Below are 22,994 nucleotides of genomic sequence, written 5' to 3'. Positions count from 1 at the left end.
TACCACTGTTAAGGATGTGGCCAAGGGATTTCTTCCTTCTTTCTCACTCAGTGGAAAGCATAAGAAAGTTAACCAACTGTGAATGAAAACCATCTAGGACTCTTGGGTCCTCTTCTCAACTCTACTTTGGACATTTAGTGATTTAGCAGATTATTCACTTCTGTACAGTGTCTTTTTTGGTGTTTGTTGTTGTTGTTCACTTATTTCAGTTGTGTCCTACTCTTGGGGTTTTCTTGGCAAAGATACTAGAATGGTTTGCCATTTTCTTCTCCAGCTCATTTTACAGATGAGGAAATTAAGGCAAACATATTAAGTGACTTGCCCAGGGTCATGAAGCTAGGGAGTATTTGAGGTCAAACTTGAACTTGACTTCAGGCTCAGCACTCTATCCGCTGTTCCACTTATCTGTCATAAAATGAGAACAGATAATCATGCTCCCCCAGATCATAGGATCAAAGATTTAGAAACCTTAGAAGTTATCTAGTCTAACTTCCTCATTTCATAGAAGGCCCAGAGAGACTGAGTAAATTAATTGCACAAGGTCACCGGAATATGGGGTAGAGCCAAGATCTGAAGCCAGGTCTTCTTCAAATCTAGCATTGTTTCCACAATACCATTCTGCTAACGCCTAAAGAGGTCATTTGGAAGGCTCAGTGGAGAGAGCAGGAGACTGTGAGTCAGGGCACTCGGGCTCTAGTTCCAGCTCTGCCACTAATGAGCTCAGGAAACCTTAGGTTCCTGGGCCACTTTGACTGCCTGAGGCCCCAGCTTTCTCATATGGAAAACAGGTGTGTTCAATTCAATGGTCTTGACCAACCCTGCAAATATGATCCTGTGAATCTCATTGTTAAGCAGGCTTCCTGACTTAAGGAATATAAGGACCTCACCAAATCCCACTGTCAGAGGCAGAACTGGACCTCCACAGAGGTCAAGCAGTAGGGCAGTTCTGAGAAATGACCAAAATCTATCTATCTTTCTTTCCTTCCTTCCTTCCTTCCTTCCTTCCTTCCTTCCTTCTTCCTTCCTTCCTTCCTTCCTTCCTTCCTTCCTTCCTTCCTTCCTTCTTCTTCTTCTTCTTCTTCTTCTTCTTCTTCTTCTTCTTCTTCTTCTTCTTCTTCTTCTTCTTCTTCTTCTTCTTCTTCTTCTTCTTCTTCTTCTTCTTCTTCTTCTTCTTCTTCTTCTTCTTCTTCTTCTTCTTCTTCTTCTTCTTCTTCTTCTTCTTCTTCTTCTTCTCTCTCTCTCTCTCTCTCTCTCTCTCTCTCTCTCTTTCTCTCTCTAGTTCAACACTAACCACAGATGACCAAGAAATTGTTGGGATTAGGAAAGAGGCAGCTACAAATCAATCAGGACTGAAGTAGGTAGGGGTAAGACTGAGGCAGGAGAGATGGAATTAGCCAAAAGAGGGAAGAGCTTTTACAACCAACTTTATGCCAGTGAACAAATGAAAGAAATTTTATACTTGCTGGGTTGTCAGAGTCAGGGACAAGCCGGTAAAAACTGTGATGCACCCTAGTTAGGGTCTTTCCTACTACTCACCACGGCCACCAAGTTACTCTTCAAGCTACTGAAGGGGCAGCTAAATACAAAATGCTCAAGGAAACAACACATTGATGAGGCCCAGCCTCCAGGAGGCTCCAAGTGGCCAACTGAGCTAACTCAGAAATCTGAGACAAAAAGAAGTTATTTAATCTCTCTAAAAAAATTTTTCTAAATAAAATTGTTGGCTGGTGGAGGTGTTTGGGATCGTGTATCAAAGGAATGCATGGAAGGGTTAGGAAAAGTAGGTCTAAGACTGCTTTGTACCAGTGGAACCCCCACATGAGCCTCCTCCTTCTCTCTACCTCAGTCCTTTCTACCTCCAGATGTTCTATGCCTAAATCACTCCTCCTTCCCTTTGCCCTGCTCCATCCATCAAAATTAAGGGTAAGAGTTGAAGATTCTTTTTTAGGGGCCTTGAAGGATTCTTGGTGATATTACCTCAATTCCCTATGGATTCCTCTTACTCCTGTGTCTGACAGGCATAGTTGGTTGGTTGGTTGTTATCCTACATTTTTGAAGAGGACCAAAATGAAATCACTGTGGTTGAGTCAAGTTACAGTGTGTCTGACTGTGGCTGGTCAGACCAACAGGAGCTCAGAATGTTCTATGGCTGACAGGCAGAGGGTACTGATGAAGATCTCCTTTTCTGCTGCTGAGTCTGAAGACCAACATTGTAACAGCCCTCCCCCCACGGGGTTGCCCCTAGAGGCAGCATCCAGTAGCATTGTGGAGGCATTATTAGGAAAGGGCGATTGAAAATCATGTCACCTAGGGGTTCTCCTAGCCACAGCACTGAGTCCCTTACTCCCCCCACCCCACCCCAGATGCTGTCCCTGAAACCAGCTCTCCACCTGCGCTTTGTCACCAGGACTCTGCCTGCTGACTGCCTGGGGAGCTTTTTGTGGCACTGAGGTAGGAGGGCAGGTGGGTGGGGAACTGAGCAGCAAGGAAAAGAGTGAGGCTGGCAACCCAAAAATGGGCCAGTAGGGAATGGCGAAGCTGAGAAGGAGAGATTAGCTCTCTCCCTAGGTATCTGCACATCTACTCGATCACTGTGGAACGATGGAAAGAGCTGGCTCAAGCCACAGATCCCGTGTTGGTCGTTTGCTACGTCTGTTAACTCTTCGGGCCTCAGTTTCTTCATCTGTAAAATGAGAGACTTTGACTAGATGACCTCTACAGTCTCTTCCAGCTCCAAATCTGGTGTATGCTGACCCACATAAAAAATGCTTATTGAATTGAAATCCAGAAAGAGGGGAAATGACCACAATCAAAAGAAAAACTGCAGAGGAGAACATGGCCCCTGGCTGGGAAGAAACCGCTTCTGATGCCTCTCCGCATTTAAACCATTGCTCTTTGCTGGGGTGGGGTAGGGGAGGGGCTTCTACCCTCATCGCACTGTCTTTTGCTGCCAATGCTAGACACACAGAAGGGTCTTGCTAATACTAGCGGACCTCAATTCACCTCTTGTCCCTCTCACCCAGGAAGCATCAGCCCTGGAGCAGCATCAAGTAAACCAGCGTTCCAATGTTTCATTTCATTTCAGTGTTTCACTTACTTACCTTTGCTACCTGAAAAATGATGGGCCTAGCAGGAGGACCTGAAATCCCCAAGATCTTTAGATAGCATTTTTACTGGAACTTCTTATATTTTTCTTTTAACATTTCCTAAGTGGCTATGTCATGCAAAACATGCATACGTAGTTCGTTGTGGAGGGCAGATGCCACCAGATTTCAAAAACACCACTTTCAAGAAGCTGACCTTGGCAATTACCATGGAATTCTATAGAATGAGCTCTCCATCAATGCCAAGGCCCCGGGCAGAGACCTTCTGGACCAATTTTGTTAACTGTGAGCCCCTAGAATCATGGTGTTTTAGATTACAAAGCAGTCTTTGGCTCATTAAATTATTAATAATACTATTAATATTAAATACAATTTGACATGTTTATGCCACATTAAAGTTTTCAGAGAGCTTCATATGCCTTTTTGAGCCCTACAACCTTATAAAGTAGATACTATAGCTATTATAATCCTCACTTTATGGATGAAGAAATTTGGTCTCTGAGAGATTAAGCGACTTGACTTATTTGTCTTACACAGCTGGTAAGGTCAAGGGCAAGATCTGAACCCAGGTCTTCCTGATCTCACCTCCAGGACTCTATCTACAATACTGTCCTGCCTCCTCATGAGGTGGTACAACAGCCAGTTCAATGGGCACACAGTGAATGGAGCCAGATTGTGGTCCAACCTTCCTATGTGCCCCAGTGTATGACAATAAAGATATCTTGGGCCTGTTTGTTTCAGGTAACAACTGGACCCAACAAAATTTCCCTATAACAAAAGAATCTTGAAGTTCACACAAACACAGGTTTTCTGTGGCTGTGGAGAACACAAAGTTATCACTTAAATTCTGCTACCCTAGCAACTCACAGCTTAAAGATGAACAAAGATGTATGGGAAAAAAAAGAAAAGTCCCTATTCCTATCCACTAGGTTAACAGAACATGGCATCGAGCTTCAAATCAAGCTATAGGCATCACTGATCAACAGTTGTGCCCAACATTTTCACTAATAAATATTCCTTGAGTAATCACTAATGTAGAATTCCACACAACCTTCTTCATGGCTGTTAAGATATGAACCTGTCAAGAGAGATCAGATCTGAATTTTCCTATAGTTTGGACAGCATTACATAACATTTGTACTTGATTTTAAAGGACATCACAGGTTTAACAACCACCAGGCCCTGGAACGTAGCCAGCAGTCAAGGGAAATAGAGTCCTCTGGGCAGCACATATGCACAGGATGGGTGACAACAAGAAACCTAAGCTGTTGTTCTATTGAACTACAAGGGGATGGGGTGATCAGGGAAGACCTGAGTGACGTGAATACTTTAGTATATTTGATAGCTGGACTGAAGGACAACTTTAAAAACTCAGTGCTGCCCAAACCATTCCATATTGTTCCAATAAGGGTTTTAGACCCCAAATTTAGGCATAGCATTTATACTCATCACCAAATCCTCAAGGGGTGTAGGGGAAGGTAGCCAAAAACCTCAGGCTGATTTCAACCCTTCCCCCTCCTTCCCCGTTGCTGAGAACTTGACTAAGCAATGATTTTGTGTTTCCCCAGGATCTGTGACAGTGAGCACAGCTGTGGCTGTGACTGTGGACAAGAAGACAGCCATTGCTGCAGGTAGGAGCTGCCTTCATGAGGCCCCCAGAGCTAAGTTCAACAGAGTGGGTGGGGGGGGAGAGAGGAGTGGCACACAAGGGAGTTGGGCAGAGTCTACAGGGTATATATTTTCTGGTTGTAATTTCTAAGACAGGAAAGGTCTCCAAGCTCCTTAATTCAAGGGACTGAAATTTCCATGGGGGCCTTGATGGTATTTCCTGGAAATTATTGTCCTAATTCCCTACTCCACCCTAACTCTTCTTCTTAGAGGTCTTAGATTTGTGTCTAGAGGAAACTAATGGTGATCTCTGCAGAATTCTGGGATTGGAGCATAGTATTGGGAACCAAGACACTGGGATTAGATTCCCAACTCTCCACCTGACTTCCAGGGTGCGAATCATTTTCCCTTCTCCTTAATTTAGTGTCTTTTTAGCCATCTAATGAAAAGCTTTTTGAGACAAGGTTAGATAAATTAATGAAGAAGCATTTATTAAGCACTTACCATATTCTATGTGGGGCAGCTAGGTGGTGCAGTGGACCTGGAGTCAGAAAGACTCATCTTCCTGAACTCAAATCTGGCATCAGATACTTCCTAGCTGAGTGACCCTGGGCAAGTCACTTAACCCTGTTTGCCTCACTTTCCTCATCTGTAAAATGAGCTGGAGAAGGAGATGGCAAACCACTCCAGTATCTTTACAAAGAAAACCCCAAATGGGGTCACAAAGAGTCAGATAACAGCTGAAATAACTGAACAATAATGTTAGAGATACAAATCTTTTTTTAAAATGATAGTTGCTTGCCTCAAGGAGCTCACATTCTAAGTGGGGGAGCAGGGGAAGGGAAGGAAAAGTCAACACATGTAAGAGGCTGTAGCTGCAAGTCAAATGGAAGAGCTCTATGGTCTCTAGGGTAGAACAGCAAAGCACTTTCTCTGATGTTGTTTCCATTGATAAAAACTACGTCTGTGCCTGATGTTAAACTATTTGACAATGCCAGGGATTTTGGTGCTAAGTGCTTTCTTTTCTGGGTCTTTGGTAGCTGTGGCTGCTGAGAAGGCAGGGCTTAGCCCCTGCCAAATTGTCAGATTTCATCTCTATAGGAGTTGGCTGCAGGGGCTGGGCTAGAAGCAGTGATGGTTGTCTGGAGGTCTTGCTGTTCCCAGGGCTCTTGGGCTCAAGACCCTGAACTGCTTACATCTAGGGCTGAGTAGCAGTGGCTATTTCCAGAACCAGAGAATCTTGGAGTCAGAAGCGTCCTGGCACTTCACTCAATCCAGACTTCTTGTTTCTTGGGGGAAGGAAACTGAGGCCTGTGGGGGTCAAGTAATGACCACAGTTACGTAGCTGGTTGGTAATAGAATCAGTACTAATAATCAGGTGTCCTGACTCCCAGCCTACTGCCCTGCCTACACCACAGCTGCTAACACCCACCCTGCCTTACTTCTAAATGGCTTTGAACTCTGAGCTGGCAATTACTCTGTAAGGACATGGACTTGCTGCTTCACGTTAAACCAAGGATCTAAGGAAATACTCTATGCTCAATGAGGAGATAAGGGTCTTGCTACCTGAAGACTGAACCTGCTCTGTGGCCTCAATCCTGGGAGAGGAAGTGAAAATACTTTCTACAACTCCCCTGGTTCTCTCTTTACTAACTCCAGAGGTGATGTTGGCCTAGCAGCCTCCCCATCTCTGATTTCATAAAGAGTGCCCTCGACTCCAGAGCTTTGTGGGCACCAACCTGGCACTAGCTGAGTAGGACAAAGATAGAGACTTTCCAAGTGTTTGGATCTGGCCAGTGAGGAAGATTTGGTTACAATGGAATTGGCTGACCTTCATATAGCAGAGGTTTCCGCCAGGGGGTAGGATCAGGAAAGGGGAAAGATTACCTAGCCTCCATGGTGGACACTCCCCAAGCAGGAGGGGTTCAGTATGAAGGGGACTTAAGAGTCAGTACTATACTCCTTGCTCAGTCTGGGCTCATTCAGAGTTGTGAGTTAAGAGGACAGAGAAAGATGAATTCATCTGAGCCTAAAAAACAGGTGCCAGAAACATTAGGTGACCACTTCTTTTCACGAGTCACAATCTTGGGCTGCTCTCTACCCTGGGATATAAAGAAAGGGTGGTAGAGCATGGCACTACAGAGGACTAGAAGGTTGATTCAGCATCTCTGTACTGCCCCTATCCATCTTTCTTCCTCTAAGCCATCACACACTGGCCCCATCTGATTCCTAGGACAGGACTTGACCCCAAAGGCTGCCTGGAGGCTGTCCCACCCCGCTCCCTTGAATTGTTCCTTCCTTGGCTCTCCTTTGTCTTTTTGTGGTGCCTGAGAAGGAAAGGGTGCAGAGTAGGCAGAGTCCTCCAGGGTCAGGCTCCTGCACTCTTCAAGTATTTGATGACGTTTTATAACTCAGAACTGAAGAAGAGCCATGGGAGGTTGTCATGGAAACAGTGTCCCTGGTCCCTCTGGTCTGACTCACTGCAGACAATTGCTCTCGACTCTAGGGTTCCTGGATGTGACAGGAGAAGGATCATGTGCTGGGTACTTTCAACTTATTTATTCCCCCTGCTTCTTAAATGCTATCTTGCAGCCCATCTCTGCAGTCTTAATTCCTTTGGCTTTGTTTATTCCTTTATTCACTTACCAGGTGGCCCAAGGTTAGGAAAGACAGCAGGTCTATGTGGAGTAGGAGTGGGGTCCAAGGTCAGGGATGGCAGAGGCAGGGGGACGGCATAGGATTTCTGGATTCCTGCAGATCTATTTTCAAACTACCTCGTCCCCTTCTCTGGGCTCCAGTCTCCTCTGAGTGGGGTGGGAAGATTTGACAAGATGACCTCTGAAGTCACTTGTTCCTATGATCCCTAGCTCCATGAGAATGGCCCATCTCCAGGCAATAACAGCAGTATCGCTCCAAAATACAGAAGGTGTTTGCTGTTACATCTGCAGATGTATTCCACATGCACTCTTATATTCTATGACAAAGTTGTTCCAGGGAAAGAACACTGGTCTTGGCGTCTAAGACCTAAGTTTGAGTTCCAGCTTTGGCACTTATTACTTTGTGACCTTGGACGAGGCCCTTAACCTTTCTGTCCCTCAGTTTCCTTATCTGTGAAATGAGACAATAGTCTCTGAGGTGTTTTCCATCACTAGATCTACGATCCTAATAGTCACATTACCTACTTCGCAGGGTTGTTATGAGAAGAGAGTGGGGTCAGGAAATTGTGAATTTGAAAGTGCTATAGAAATGTGAGTCATTCTCTCTCGACAGGCAAATGAGCTGCATCCACCTTGGGAATTATCCACATTTGGCCCCTGGTTCTTGTCGAGATGGAGGTGTGCTGCTCCTACCCCCCATGCAGCCATCCTCCACTAGGTCTGAGGTTGCTTTTAGCCATGTCTGCTCTGCACATGACATGCACAATTTACACAGATTTGTAAAGTGTATGGGAAATAATCGTTTCGCTTCTTCAGTAGGTCTCAGAGCAAGCTGCCCTTTAGAATCTTCTGGTGCCATCTGGAATCATTACTAAGCGATAGGAGCAGGGAAGAAAAAGAACCTAATAGTCGATCTAGCTTTAAAAAATGGGAACACTCGATTTCAGCTATGGAAAGCATTGGCTCCTCTAGGAACAGGGCATTGCCTTTCCCTGGGGTCTGCCTCTGGCTCTCTGGGCTTTCATATGAAAGTTGCTTTTCTGGAAATAGAAACAAACAAACTAAAACCAGCAAGATATGAGACAGCAAAGGCAGCCCAGACAGGATCAATCAGAGGCCAATCCCAGCCCCTTAAGCTGAAGTTGCTATTTAATCAGGTATCTGGACAGTCTACTGATCTTTAGTTAGGGCTGTGAGGGATTCCTCATCTTCCTCCATCATCTTACATTCTGGTTCTTTCCACCCTGCTGAACCCAGAACACAATGAGCCTGTCCCTAAAGTCAGTCTCTAAAATGCTGGATGTTTATATGTCCCCCAATTACCTTTTCTTGCTGGTTTACCCCTGGGTCCTCCAGGATCATCAGATGACACCCATATTTTGTCTGCAGGCTCCCCCAGGAGAAATAAAATCTGACCTGAGGCATTTCTTCCTATAATGAGGGTGTTCGGACTTGTCTTAAAAGTAACCCAGTCCTGTGATAGAGAAGGAATTTTCTGAGTAAATGAATGCCTTCTTGTCCTGTGGGCTTATCAGATCTTGACTGCCAGGGTAAATTCAACTAAATTTCAGTATTCAGAGGGCTGTCTAGGCTCCCAGCTCTATTTTTGTCGGTCCCTAAACCAGCATCCGTACCAGGAAATCCATGCCATAGCCCAGGAAAACCATTTGGCTTGCAGGAAGGAGGAGTGAGCTATTTCAAGACTATCACCCCAAGTTCTACCAAGCCTGGGAATGGTTCCCATCAACTTGCCTCTGTTACCTGATCTGAATCCAGGACTCTTCCCCAAGTGCCCCAGTAGAATGTAAGCTGCTTAAAGGCAGGGGCTGTTTTGTTTCTGGTCTTCAGATTCTTTCTATTGCGCACAATACCTGAGATGCTCAACAAATGTTTATTGAATACCCTAGACGTGCTCCAGGGTTGGGAACATTGTGAACCTTAGGGCTTTAGGTTTCCATTTGTCTCATATTTTGGTATGATATACCTTAGCTTCTATACCTAAATGCTCTGGGGGAAGTGAAAGAGCAGAAGATAAAGTCAAGGAAGGAAAGAAAGAAGGTGGGGGAGGCTATGTTTGATGTCCCTCAATCCCTCCAGATACCACAAATACCCTAGCCAATGAAACTAAGAAGGTTATAGGAAAATACAGTCTTTATTGTTCTTCTGAAACAACAAACAAGAAATATAATTTTGCCTTTAAAAATCTCCTGCCTTGTGCTGAAGACACCACCATTTTGAATCCCCTCCCCCACCCCTCCACCCCTATTAAAAACAATAATACAACCAGGTCTACTTCCAGCCCATTAAAGAAGAGGGAAGGCCCACCTACCCAAGGAAAGGGTTGACCTGTTGGGCTTATACCAATGGTATCAACTCCCCAATTTAGTTGGGGAAAGCACCTTCTCAAAGATGCCTTCCCCACTACACCCACCCATTTCATTCCCTTTTTTCCCAATGACCTACATATGCAGAGTTGGGGGAGTGGGTGAAAGGCAACCAGGACCAGCCCAGTCATACCCTGCCGTGTCTCCCCATCCCTCTTCTTGCCTGTGCTTTAGCTGCACTTCTTCCTTGTATTGTCCTCCTAAGACACCCCATTAGAACCAGAAACCAGTTGGGTGCCTTCTAGCCCCTCAAATGTTCCTTGGGAAACCACTGACCTGAAAAGAGCAGACCAAGGTATTCCCAGGGCACGATGAAAAACATCACCTGCCATCAAACTCATAATGAGAAGGAAGAAGAAAGGAGGAAGAAGAGGAAAACCAGGGAGAAATACTAGGGTTCCCACAATTCCTCCATGACCTTCCTCTTCCATTCCCACTCTACTCATACCCCCTTAGTATATTATATATCCCATTACTATTGGCTACATTTAGAATCCAAATCTGTAGGTTCCTGGCTCAGATTCTGGTCCTCAGTTTAGCTATAATTAAAGACTCTGGGGAACAGGACCAAGTAGGCAGATTTCCCAGTGGACCCATGCTTACCTATGCCTGGAAGAGGAATGTACCCTTCTCCAAGCACCAGGAGGGATTGTAAGGGAAATATTCCTGTGGGGCACTCTGGCTGGTAGTGAGCTTCAGTGAGGAACATTGTTCTCTCTGCCTGATACTCACTTTCCCAATTCCATGCCCCCGCTTCCCCACCCCCACAAAAGGGTACCACCAGGCCAAACAGCATTGTCCAAGGATGATCCAGCTCTGCAGCTTTGCCCAAAACCACACATTGGAGCATAGATGTAGTAAGAGACATGCTAGTTTCCTTCCTCAGAACTCAGGCTCTAGAGGGAAAATTGGATTACAATACGCAGAGGTGAGTGTCCCAACTGTGCCTAGTAGCACTGCTCTGTGTAGGCTCTGCACTGGACAAATATTCTGATATGAGTCTGAGTTCCTAATTTTGCACCAGCCATAAGCAAAGCATATAGCAAAGCTATAGCTTTGAGGCCTCTGGGGCAGGTGTCCCTGGAATATCCAACATGCTAGGTTTAAGCTGGTTACTATGGCAATAGGCAGTCTGGACCAGAAACAATACTTTATCCCACTTTAGCAGATAGCAAAAGAATCCTTGTGCTGTGGGATTTGGGTTTCTCTCACCCATTGGCTGTAGAAGGCTGCAGTAAGCAGGAAATTCTACAGCTGAACAGCTGACTATCTGTTGTGGGGAAGTGACATCTCAGCTTCACTAAGATTCTGGGTATCTGTATCTTTGTGTGAATGTGTATGCATGAATCTGTCCTGTGTGGAGACTCCTAAATCAATATTGTTTTGTTGATATTGCTATGAGCATGTGAGTTTGTGAATTCAGGGGCAATGAGGGCAGGGAGTGTCTGAAGATTATGCCAGATTTAACGGTCATAACTACATTTGCCATGTAAGAAGTATGTATACTCATATAGTCGTATTGATAAGAGTAGGGTAGGTTTATTCCTGTGGCTATACCAGAGCCTAAAAGATGGAACCAGCTTTTGCCCTGTAGGGAGGTTAAACATATCTTTCCAGCCCTAAAAGAAGAAGGAGCAGAAATCTTCCTCTGACCCCCATTCTCATGACTCCCTTCCTCTAACATCTTGAAGGCAAAATGCTGAAAGAATCACAGCCACAGCCTCACCCAGAAGAGAGTGAAAGGAAGGAAAAAACATAATTCTAAAGGCCTCCCTTCTTCACCACAAGCTTCCCCTCTGCCCTCATCTGTTCTTCCTATCAGCCAGAACCTTTGGAAGATACCCACAAATGTCTGATGAGGGAGCAAACCGGGAGAGTTTCCAGAGAAATCCCAAGGACTTTGAGGCAGCTGGGCTGTGGTTTCTTTGCCTGGAAGGGCTTGGGAGGAAGGGGGGATTGAGGCAAGCAGTGTTCTGTGATCAGACTGAGACAGGAACTCAGGATGGAGAGGAAGGAGCGCTGGAGAGTCACCTAAGAGAGGGGCTTGGTAACAGTCCCTGCTTTCTTTCCCAGCCCTTCCTACCGAGGCCAGATGGGGGTGGGGAGGTCTCATGCCACAGAGGAGATCTGCTTCTGATCTTCATGCTCCCCCTCTGGGTCCCCCATCAAAGGCTGGCGCTTCTTTAGCTCCCGGTGATACTTGGCCATGAGGGAGGCATAAATGCATCCATAGGCAGCAGCCACAACCATCATGATGCAGACAATACCACAGACCACACCGGCAATAATTACAGTACCTATGGCCCGACGGACCCTGACTGGCCGATACCGCTGTTTCTGGGGGCAGGCTGTGCTGGGCTCAGGTTCTGGCTCAGCCCCCGGCTTGGGTTTGACAGGTTCTAGGCTGGCCTTGGTACAGGGAGGCCCAGACACTTCCAGCCCGGCTGAGCTGCTCTCCCCCAGCTGAGAGCAATAGTTGAACATCTCCATGGGAACCATTCGCATGTCTTTCCCTCTCAGCTCTTTGGGCATCGTACAGGCCAGCTGGTCTAGGCGTCCCCCTGTGCCAAAGGGAGAGAAAAGAATGGGGTGTTCAGCTTTCCATGCCCAAGGAACCCCTCTCCCTGTTCCAAAGTTCAGAATGAGAAATCCAAATGGTACAATTGCTAACCAGCACTGTGGCAACCCTAGAAGTGTCATCTTGGGAAGAGAAAATTTTTACATCTTTACAGTCAGCTTGGGCCAGAGGACATGATGTAGCGCCTAGCACAGTGCTACACATGTGGTAGGTACTTAAAAATTAACTGTTTGAATAAATGAGACTCCTATCCTAACCTTCCCCAGTAGAAAAGGCTGGGGTGCAGGGGCGGGGTGGCGGGGGGGAGACTTTCTCCTTTGTCACCTCTTCCTCAAAGACAGCCACCTCGTGGTTGTTGCTGTTCTTTTTCCCATTGCCCATGTATTTTTGGCTGCTTAATTCCTGCCTTCGGGCTGCTGGGCACTATTCCCCTTGCAGTGACCTCCTCTGCCAGGGAGCTACCTCCTGAAGTAAAAGGAAAAGGTCAACCTGTAGTGACATGTTGACCTTTGGCAGAGTTTTTGCATACTAGTTCTTCCTCGGGGTTTGAGAACAGGAGAGGAGCTTTCTAGTCTTCATTCTCTTACCCTTCCCAATTCTGTTCCCATGGCCCCATCAAAGCATTTCTGACTTGGCTCAAAGGCACTTCGATAGGAAGTCCTGTGGATGCTTCCAAATGGGAGGAGTGCCATTTTATTAGATAGATGTAGGTTATCAGTTGGCTGATAAACATTCATTGATGGTAAGGTTTTTGTCTTGGGGGGAGGAGAATCAAGCTTCCAATTTCACTGATACAAGGAACTTCCACTGAAGAAATTCCCTCTACCAATGTAGATCCTCACCTGTTCTACAATTTATAGTCTTAGTTGCCTGTGACACTAAGAGGTTAAGTGACTTGTCCAAGGTAACTCAGCCAGTCTGTGTCAGAAATAGAATGATGATTACAAAGACATGCAAAGGCTATAAATAAGGTGGGTATAGGACGGTGTGGGTAGTAAGAATATCTGCCTGGATACTCCATGAGAGATGATATAAAGCTGGATGACAGGGCAATTACAGTGGATGACAGAGTCAGGCTCCAAAATGATCTTGACAGGCTAGAACATTGGGTAAATCTAATTCAATATAAAATATAATTCAATAGAGATAATGTAAAGTCCTGCACTTGGGTACAAAAAATTAATCTCACAAATACAGGGTGAAGGAGGTATGCAAAGATAACGGTACTGAAAAGATCTGGGGGTTTTAGTGGACTTAAATGTCAATATAGGTCAGCAATGGGATGTGATAGACAAAAATGCTGATTTAATTTTAGGCTGCATTAACAGAGATATAACTCTAAGAATAGGGAGGTGATAGATCCACTATATGAGGCCCTTATCAAATCTTATCTGGAGCAGTTTAGCTCTGGACATAAAGTTGAAGGAAGACATTGGTAAGCTGGAGTGTCCAGAGGAGGTCAAGCATGATTATCAAGAGCATTGAGTCCACTTTATACAAAAATCAGTTGAAGGAATTTGGAAAGTTCAGACTGGAAAAGAAAAGCCAGGGTGGGGTAGGGGAGGGGGAGGGGCTTGATTACTGTGTTCAAGTACATAAGGAGGAACTAGATCTGTTCTATTTGGTTCCAGAGGGAAGTTGCAAAAGGGCACGTTGTTCTCAGTGTCGGGAAAACTTGTTAACAATTAGAACTGACCTAATATGGAAGAGGCCTCTTTGGGGGTCTTCAAGCAGAGGCTGAACAACCATTTATTATGTTATGGTGGGGATTCCTTTCGTGCACTGTCTGGCCTAGAGGGCTGCTGGGATTCTCAAATTTTGTGATATGACCATTTTGCCGCCTTCTTACCTCCCGTCAAGTCTTAGACCTACATAAGGGACAACCTAGAGTTGATTCCAGGTCCAGGTGCTGGGTACTCCCCCCCCCCACCCCAGCCAGCTATTAATGGTATGCTAAACAATAGACATTCTTTCTCCAAATTAGTGGCATGAGCCACTAGGTTCTGTGAGGGATTATGGGGTTAAGAATTCTGGTCCAAGGAATAGGTCTGAACAACTTTCCTAATTATTAGAATGTGTGTAGGGACTGGATCTGTGATTTCATTGGTATCAGGAGATTCTCGAAGGTCTTTCTCCTTTCCTTTAGGTCATTTTGAAACATGTTAGAACTTTTCCGGGAAAGCATTAGTTTTCCTTCCATTTCCTTCCTTCAAACTCAAAATATGAGAAAGGGATGAAAAATGAGGTAAAATTGAAATTATTTGATTCTTTATTATAGATCTGATATAAAGTTATGTTGGGACAGAAGGCTACAGCTGCTAGCTATGGAATATAAATCTCTTTTTTCCTGTTATGGATAATTGAGAGCTGATGGGATTGTTCATAAGGTAGAGGCAGGTTATCCTTCCTGTGTGTCTGCCCTTTGCATTCCACCATAACTGTATTCCTTTTATTTGCATTATCTACCAAGACAAAAAAAAAAATCTTTCTCCCCAACAACTCCTCAGGATCATTTCCTTGCTCCTCCCCCAAAGGGGACAGCTGTGGTGTTATGGAAAGAAGATTGCATTGCCACTAACTAGGTGTGTGACCAGGAGCAAGTAACTTCCCTTCCCAGGGGGCCTCAGCTTCGTAGGATTTAGAGCCAGAAGAGACCTTAGATGTCCCCCAGCTAAATCCCCTCATTTTAGAGATAAGGAAATGGACACCCAGAAAGACAAATCATCCATGCATGGTCACCTGTCCTTTCTCCCTCACTAAGCTGCCTCTGTATTCACAGCTTCCTACCACCTCTGACAAACAGTCTCATATAGGTAAAATCAGGTTAAAATCAACTTCAAGGGAAACCTGCAAGAGGAATAAAAGTGACAAAACAGCAGCCCCAAATGGGTAGGGGAGAAAGGCAGAAGGGCAGTCCCACTCCTTTGTCTCACTGATGTATGGCTGGGGAGGCGGACAAGGGGGTGGGGAAGTAAGAGAGGCTGATTGTATAGAGATGAGCCTCAGATCTTTTTTAGCACCAGCTGGCAAAACCACCTCCTCCCTGATGGCTGCTTCCCTGAGTAGCTGAACCTAGTTCGGAGAGTTGGAGATGTGTGGAGTTAGTCCTAAAGACAGCTCTGCTTACCACGATAGGAGAACCATTCCATCCAGTGCTTGAACTCTCGCAAGTTACAGTCACATTCCCAGGGGTTGTCCCCAACCTGAAGCAGCTGCAGGCTGACTAGGGGTTCAAATGTCACCCGGTCAAGGTTTTGCAAGCGGTTGGAGCGGAGTGAGAGAGAACGCAGGGCCAGGAGTCCGTCAAAGAGGCCAGGAGGCAGTTGCGCCAGGCCATTGATGGACAGGTCCAGGTGTCGGAGGAGGGGTGCATGCTGCAGGAGATCCCTGTCCAGGGTCCTTATGCTGTTATTTCGAAGTTGAAGCTCCGTTAGGTTCACCAGGTCCCCAAATACAGCGTGAGGCAGCTGGTCCAGGAAGTTATTGGACAGATCCAGCCTCTGAAGGCTTGACAGATTGGAGAAAACCCAACTAGGCAGAATGTTCAACTTGTTGTTCAAGAGTAAAAGGGTACGGGTAGCAGCAGGCACGTCTGGAGGCACGGCGGAGAGCCCCAAGCCACTGCAATCCACTTCCAGGCTTCGGCTGTCACACTTACAGGAGAAGGGGCACGTGGGGAGAGTCTCTGCAGCATACAGGGAAATCCAGCAGGCGATCCCTAAGGAAAAAAGAGAAAGGAAGAGTAAAACGGAAGGTTCTAGAGAGAAAGTGACAGGAAAAAATAGAGAAACAGAGTCAGAAACAGAAACGGACAGAACCTGAGAACTACCTGAAAAGTGTCATCTCCCTAGTTAAGAGGCTCACTGCCCTGAGTGTTTCCTCTTGGTAATCCTAATTTGTGGCTTTTAAATATTTCTTTTCAATTTACAAAGTGCTTTACATTCATGATTTTATTTGATCCTCATGATGACCTGGTGAGGCAGATAGTACAAATATTACTGCACCCATTTTATAGACAAGGAAACTGAGTTCTCTAAGTAGCTAAGTAACTTGTCTAAGATGACACCATTAAGTAAGCGGCAGAGTTGGAATTCCAAAGCAGGTATTCTAACTCCAAATCTAGTGTTTTCTCACTGTACCTTACCTATCTCTCAGTGGCATCAACTTCAATCAATGAGTAAGTAGTTATTGACTACGTACTATGTGACCTGCAATGGGCAAGAGAGAAGGAGGTAGGGCATTCTAACGAGAGGGATTTGTGTGAGTAAAGGCACAGAACGGGAATATGGACACATTAGTCTGACTAGAGCAAAGGGTTTATTTAGGGACTAGTGGGAGATAATAAGTGAATCAGGTTAGGGCCCACGTTGTAAAGGGTCTTGAATGCTAAGCTAAAAAATATGAACCTTAGGGGCAGCTAGGTGGCGCAGTGAATAGAGCACCGGCCCTGGAGTCAGGAGGACCTGAGTTCAAATGTGACCCCAGACACTTGACACACTTACTAGCTGTGTGACCTTGGGCAAGTCACTTAACCCCAATTGCCCTGCCTTCCCTTCTCCAAAAAAAAAAAAAATATGAACCTTATCCTTAGACAAGGGGGAATCATTGAGAGTCTTGGAGCAGGGGAGTGATACTGTTTTAGGACTAGTCTCAATGTGTAGGATTTATTCCAGTGGGAAACCAATGAGATAGGTGTTCTATTCCGAGAGTGGGGTGATAAGGCCCTGGATTATAGTAGTGGCCTCAGGAAATGAAAAGAAGGGAAAATGACCACAGACCATCTAAGGATCATAGATATAAAGCTAGAAGAGGTCATCTACTTCAACCTCCTCATTTTACAGTTGAGGAAACCAAGGTCCAGAGAGATTAAAAGATTTACCCAAGATTATAGAAATAGCAATTAGCAGAACTGGAATTTGAACACAGAGCCTCCGACTCTTCACTATGGATGAAGGAAATATTAAAAGGAAGAATCAACTTGTTATCATTTCCCCTTTGACCTGCATTAAGTAGCCCAACCACGCCTTACATTGTCTCTAGTACCCAGGATCTAACAGGAAATGGTCCCTTTTAAAGTCCAAGCAGTGCCACCTCCCTAGGGCATTGGAGACTTAAAGGCAGAAGGGAAGCTTGAAGCAAGCAGGGACTAATGCAGTATCTTGGGATGTCATGGAGGAAAGGCTAAAACTGCCCCATAGGACATGGGACCAGCCTGGTGAAGACTCATCTACACTGAGCTCTAAGGGAGTCACCTTTCTCAGGGAACTACAGCTGTCTGCAAAGTAAAGCACTTAAAGGTGTCAGAAAAATCTCTTCTTGCTTACATCCCCAATGCCATTCAGAGATCACTGCCAAGAGGGAGAAACTTGCTTAAAAGAAAATCGGTATCTCCTTGCTATTTTGCCTGTTTCCCCCCATAGTTACCTAGAGGCAAGCTATGCAAAGAATAGAAAGCTAAGTTAGGGATCCTGCAACAATTACATATTACACATTACTCACCCCACCACTGAAACTTGCCAAAGACCCAAGAGGGAGGCCAATTGCCTTATATACTCATGAATAGGGAAAGCCCAATCTCTAACAGAAGGTCCCACTCTTCACAGGTGTCCTTGGGCATCATGAGAGTGATGAATGTGGGATGCATAGTGCTTCACCAAGCAAATAATGCTTACAAGTCATAGAACTTAGATCTGGGAAAAGATCATATAGTCCAACACCTTCATTTAGGAAACTGAGGCCAGAAATAAAGTAACTGGCCCAAAATTGTAGAGTTAGAATGTAACTAGTTGTGATTCAAACCCAAGTCTTCTGACTCCAATCCTCCAATGCTTTTTTCAACATCTTAGAATGCAGGCAGACCAGGAAATTGGGAGGAATTTCCCAATAGGTGGACCATTAATGGAGTTTCTATCATTTCAGCTCTCTATATCTCACTCAGCTGATACAGGACCACAATGGTAGACAGCCATAGAGGAGCATGGAAAGAGTACAAGGTTTGGAAGTCTGTGTTCAAAACTTTGCTCCAACATTTACTGGTTGTGGCACCTTATTAGCAAGTCACTGAATATGATTCTCAATTTCCTTCTCTGTAAAATGGGGGTGATAATATTTGCACTATTTGCCTCATAGTCTCGTCCAGAAAGCACTCTCAGAACACTATATAAGTGAGTTATGATGGGATAAGGAGAGGGATTGGGCTGGGAAGTAGTACAGATTCATGAAACCATAAATTCTCAGACTCGGAATGGATCTCCCACCCATCCCTGGCATCTAGTTATCTCGTCTCTGCTTAAATACTTCCAGTAGCAGGGAAGCTCATTACTTCATATAGCTGACCATAATTGGTCAGCTCTCATGACTAGAAAGTTTATGTAGAGCCAAAGTCTGCATCCATTCAACCACAACCTATTGGTCCTAGTTCTGGACCTTCTGGAATAACCTAAAATATCAAGGGATGATAAATGTGTACAAGAATCACACACACACACACACACACACACACACACACACACACACACACACACACCACTGAAATTGAAACCATCTGCCTACCTCTCTTCATCACTTCCTCTGTTTCTTTCCCTACACTGAGCATAGTCAGCATATACTCACAACCTGCTGGTCCTCATCTTCCTCCTCTACAAGCCATGTTGGCTGGTAATTGCAAGTCAGAACCACTTAGCCCAGAGGAAAAGGGCCAGGGAGGAAAAGGATGGGAGGTGCAAGGAGAAGGTGAGCCTTCCTTTCTCCCTGCTTCATTGACCCCACCCAAGGAGGGGCAATTAACCCTTTCAGCTTGTATGTGTAGGTGGGGATGATACAGTGAGCCCTTACCAGGAGGAGACTGGCTGTCTTGACGTCCTGCAGAGGGTGGAGCAGGAGTTAGAAGGAGAAGGATGGGACCTGCTCCCTCTCCTGCCTGTGTAACAGGGAGGATTGATGACAGCCTGGATGCCACAGTGGGAGGCTGACACCTGAGCCTCTTTGTCCTGAGCAGGAAGTAAGAGTGGGCGGGGTAATGTTAGCCAGTTGGAGGCCATCTTTAGGCCATCTGGAGTCACCTGTTCCCCACCCCCACCTTATTACACCCTCTGGACAGATCAAGCATCTCTAGAAAACACCTCATCTCTGTCGCTGCTGGATCAATTTACCTTCATGCCTTTGACATCTACTCCTCTGATGTTGTTACTATAACCCCTGGAAAATCAACTCTTTACCTCCCAACCTCAGGAAAAATTGACTCCCTGAGAAGCAAGCACAAGTTGAAACTTGAGTGTTCATTCCACTTCCTGGGCAAGGGGCTGAATGTGCCTTGAAGCTTCCCCAAAACCCCTCCCTGGAAAGGAGTGCTCTGGTGTTGGGAAAACATGATGTATCTAGGCAGTAGATTTAGTAATCTTAAAATGAGACTGAAAGATGATCTGGGGAGCTCAGAGATCAACAACCATCCCTCAGTGAATAATTCAGGCTGTTTATGGAGCAGTGAAGATGGACTGCAAAGGCCAGTCCCATGGAGAAAGGCAACAAAAAAAATCTCCCATAGCCACCTATAACTCAGGAGATGGAAAAAGCCCTATACGCAGAGTCAGAAGACCTGGGTTTGAGAGAACCTGCCACTTCTCAGCTGTAGACATGGGCAAGTCCTCTAGCCAAGTGAACCTCAATTCCCTCATCCATAAATGGAGGAAATATTCTTGGCAGTCCCTAACAAGAGGGCTGTTGTGAGGGGAAAGCACTTTGTAAACTGCTAAGTTTTGTATAAATGTAGACTGTTGTTTTTAACCTGAGACAAAATACCCCACCATACTCACATCCTGCTCCCTAGCTTCGGTCATCTAGAAAAATAATATGACACCCTAAGGTTTCTTTCTCCCCCAAAGAACTCACAGTTATTTGTGTTTGTCTTTACAAATGATAAAATTTACAATTTGCCTTTGTGAGGTAGGGACCAGGAGGGAGACATGTGGGTAGATAAGTCATTTAATTTCTCTAGACCTATAAAACGAGGCATATTATATTATTCCTATATATCCATAATATAAGATCTCTAAGATCCCATCCATCTAAAATCCATTTCTTCCTACTTTACAGTTGGAATGAATGAGGCACAGAGAGGTTAAAAGTTCTCCGGTCAGTGGTTAAACCAGAACTATCTTAGTTCAGGAAGTCTCTGAACTCTGAACTCCCAATCAAACAAGTTTGTTTGAACCCTAAAACTACGAGGATATAGCATGATTAGGGTGCAGACCAGGTCCAGGAGGGGAGCTGGATAATCCCACTCAATTGTATCTATCCTCTGTTAATTCCTCAAATCCAGCCCAGATGATTCTGTGGCATAGTGCAGTCATTCATAGAGGAGAGACTGGCAAAGTCATTCTCCCTACTATGCATATGTAGAAAGCTGAGACCTAGAAAGGGGAATGGACTTATTCAGACTTACCTAGTAAGGCAGAGGCACCACACCTGTAGAATTTAAGTATCACAATGGGCTCTGACAGAAGAGGGAGATTGGCCCCGGGCTCCCGATCCCCGGGCCAATGCATAGTGCATTCAAGGTAGGTCTTGCTTAGATTTCACTTTCAGCCTAAGATCCAGAATGTCACACCATGCTACCTGTGCCCCTACCCACCACCCCCTCTCCACTAGATAAGGACTATACTCACAGGAGAGCTGTCTCCACCTCAGGGAAAGCTTGCTTCTCCACCATTGACCAATGCCCAACGCCAGCATGATGCTGAACCCTACAGGTTCTCTTGGTCCTTGATCTCTTGGGAGACAGGAGAGCCCTGGTTTGTCCTGCCTGTCAGTCCTGAAAGAGAGCAGAGCAGAGCAGGGTATTAAAGTTGTCTTTCTAGCACTGATGCTTGAGGGGTTAAAGAAAGGACCCTGGTATCATTTTACACTCCCCACTAATTCCTTATTTATTTGCTAGGTGGTGGGGATGGGGAACATAAGGGAGAAGTACCTAACCTCTCTCAGGTGTCTCAGAGGAGTCTGGACAAAGCTCAGTTCTTTAGACCAGCCAAGTGGGATTTTCCATTAATCAGAACCATTTGTTAGATAATTCTCAGCTCCAGGAGATAAAATTGGGGAGGGGGGAGATTGCTGCCAGAAGGTATAGCACTAGAGACAGCATGAAGAATGGTGGCTGAGGGTAGAAAAATCTGTGAAAGCAAGAATGACTCTGTTTGATGCCATCAGAATCCCCAGGCCACTGCAGGGCAGTGGGATTGGCTGGAGGGGGTGAGGAGGGTGGCTCTTCACTTACTGTCCATGTCACTGAGGAAGTGCCATGACTTTGTATCAAGGCTTTCTGAGATACTTACACGCACAAAGCCAGAGGACAAACAGTGCATGTGGCATTGTACCAAGGGGCAAGTCAGACAGACACAGGAACTAAGTCAGAAACTTCCCACCCTTACTGTATCCCCTGAACCCTGTCTTTGCTAACTAGTTCTTAATCCAAGGAACTGTTCACCAATAGAATATATTCTGGATTATAAAGATACTCCAGGGTTTGGAACATCCCCATTTTAAAGGAAAAAAGCTAAAATCTTTGTGGCATCTAGGTACAACCCTCTCCCACTTCCTCACTCCCACCCCTCACATTTTTTCACCACTGGATGTCCCTCCTACCATGTGCACTGAGGTGGCAGTGATTCAGCCCTTCCCAGGGCTTCAGCTGGAAAAGTGGGGGCAGAGGCGTGCCCCAGGGACAGCCTCTAGCTCCCCTTGTCTCTTTGGAGGTGAACTGGAATGCGCTGTCTTCCGCAAACAAGTCTATAATAAGGCTCATCAGCTTAGGGGGTTCGTGCTGCAGCAGCTGCACACTCTAGAGAGAGACACACACACACAAATACACAGAGAGAGAGAGTAAAAGAATAAGTCAGGGCAAAGAGAGGAGCAGGAAATGGGGGAAGGGGGGAACAGAGAGGCAATGTTTCCATTTCAGATAGGGAAAGGAAGGGAGGGAGTATTTTTCTCAATTTTTCTAGAGTTAAAGATATTCCCTACCACTGGGCCCATCAATAATAGCTGGGGAAGAGGGATAACAGGTGCCCCCTCCCCGTCCCTCCTACTTGTGGCCGAGAATGGTTGTCCTGCAAGGATATGACAAGGATAAACAACTGTAGCTGACATGTATGTGTATGTGTCTGTGTGTGAGTGTGTGCGTGTGCGTGTGCGTGTACGTGTGTGCATGCGTGTATAAAGTTAGCTATAGCGAGGGAAGAACAGAGACCATAACAAAATTCTCCCACATCCCTTATTGTTCTCCCAAAATAAAAGTCCAGCTTAAAGTAAAAGAACTTCAGAATATCAGACGCACGCAGCTCTGCTGTCCTTCTAATTAGTTCTCCCATCTCCCCTCCCAATCTCAGTAAAAATAACACCAGAAAAGGAGACAGGTGGGCACTTACCCAAAGAGGTCCTATCTTCCCTGGCTGCCAGGTCTCTACATCCCTGGGTGATGCCTGGCTGCTGCTTCCCTTCTCTGGCTCCAGCTCCTGTTCCTTTTACTCCTCCTTCCAGCCCTATTTAATTCTCTCCCCCTGAAGAGCCAACAACAGAGTTGAGCTGACAGCCAAGGAGGTGGATCCAGTAGCCAGGAAGCTTGAGGCCTCGTCTTAGAAATCCCAGCATCTAGCAAGCCTGTCTCTCCCCC

The 22,994-nt window shown here is 45.6% G+C and overlaps 2 protein-coding genes across 2 annotated transcripts in view; one reads left to right on the top strand and one right to left on the bottom strand.

Annotated features, from left to right (window-relative positions):
* CACNA2D4 (calcium voltage-gated channel auxiliary subunit alpha2delta 4) overlaps positions 1 to 22,994 on the top strand; it is a 159,910-nt gene that overhangs the window by 60,416 nt on the left and 76,500 nt on the right. Inside the window, exon 26 of the mRNA XM_036760693.1 lies at positions 4,673 to 4,735. Coding sequence (XP_036616588.1) covers positions 4,673 to 4,735 — 63 coding nt within the window. The remainder of the gene's footprint in view (positions 1 to 4,672; positions 4,736 to 22,994) is intronic.
* Positions 9,583 to 22,049, bottom strand: LRTM2 (leucine rich repeats and transmembrane domains 2). The gene is made up of 4 exons (XM_036761115.1): positions 21,968 to 22,049; positions 20,995 to 21,140; positions 15,459 to 16,049; positions 9,583 to 12,314 (listed from the first exon to the last, which is right to left on the bottom strand). Exons 2-4 carry the CDS (start codon positions 21,059 to 21,061, stop codon positions 11,863 to 11,865), a joined length of 1,110 nt encoding a protein of 369 aa, XP_036617010.1. The 5' UTR covers positions 21,062 to 21,140; positions 21,968 to 22,049; the 3' UTR covers positions 9,583 to 11,862.

This window comes from Trichosurus vulpecula, chromosome 5 (assembly GCF_011100635.1).
Source record: "Trichosurus vulpecula isolate mTriVul1 chromosome 5, mTriVul1.pri, whole genome shotgun sequence".
Lineage (NCBI taxonomy): Eukaryota > Metazoa > Chordata > Mammalia > Diprotodontia > Phalangeridae > Trichosurus > Trichosurus vulpecula.
Note: the sequence above shows the minus strand (reverse complement) of the source record. Positions and strands in the feature narration are given on the sequence as shown.

Excerpts from the sequence above, each read along its gene's own strand:
- LRTM2 (XM_036761115.1), bottom strand. The coding sequence starts at position 21,061 with ATGCTGGCGTTGGGCATTGGTCAATGGTGGAGAAGCAAGCTTTCCCTG. Across the intron at positions 16,050-20,994 it reads GAGGTGGAGACAGCTCTCCT|GGATCGCCTGCTGGATTTCC; the intron begins GTGAGTATAGTC and ends TTTTTTCCTTAG. Across the intron at positions 12,315-15,458 it reads GGAATGGTTCTCCTATCGTG|GGGGACGCCTAGACCAGCTG; the intron begins GTAAGCAGAGCT and ends CCTTTGGCACAG.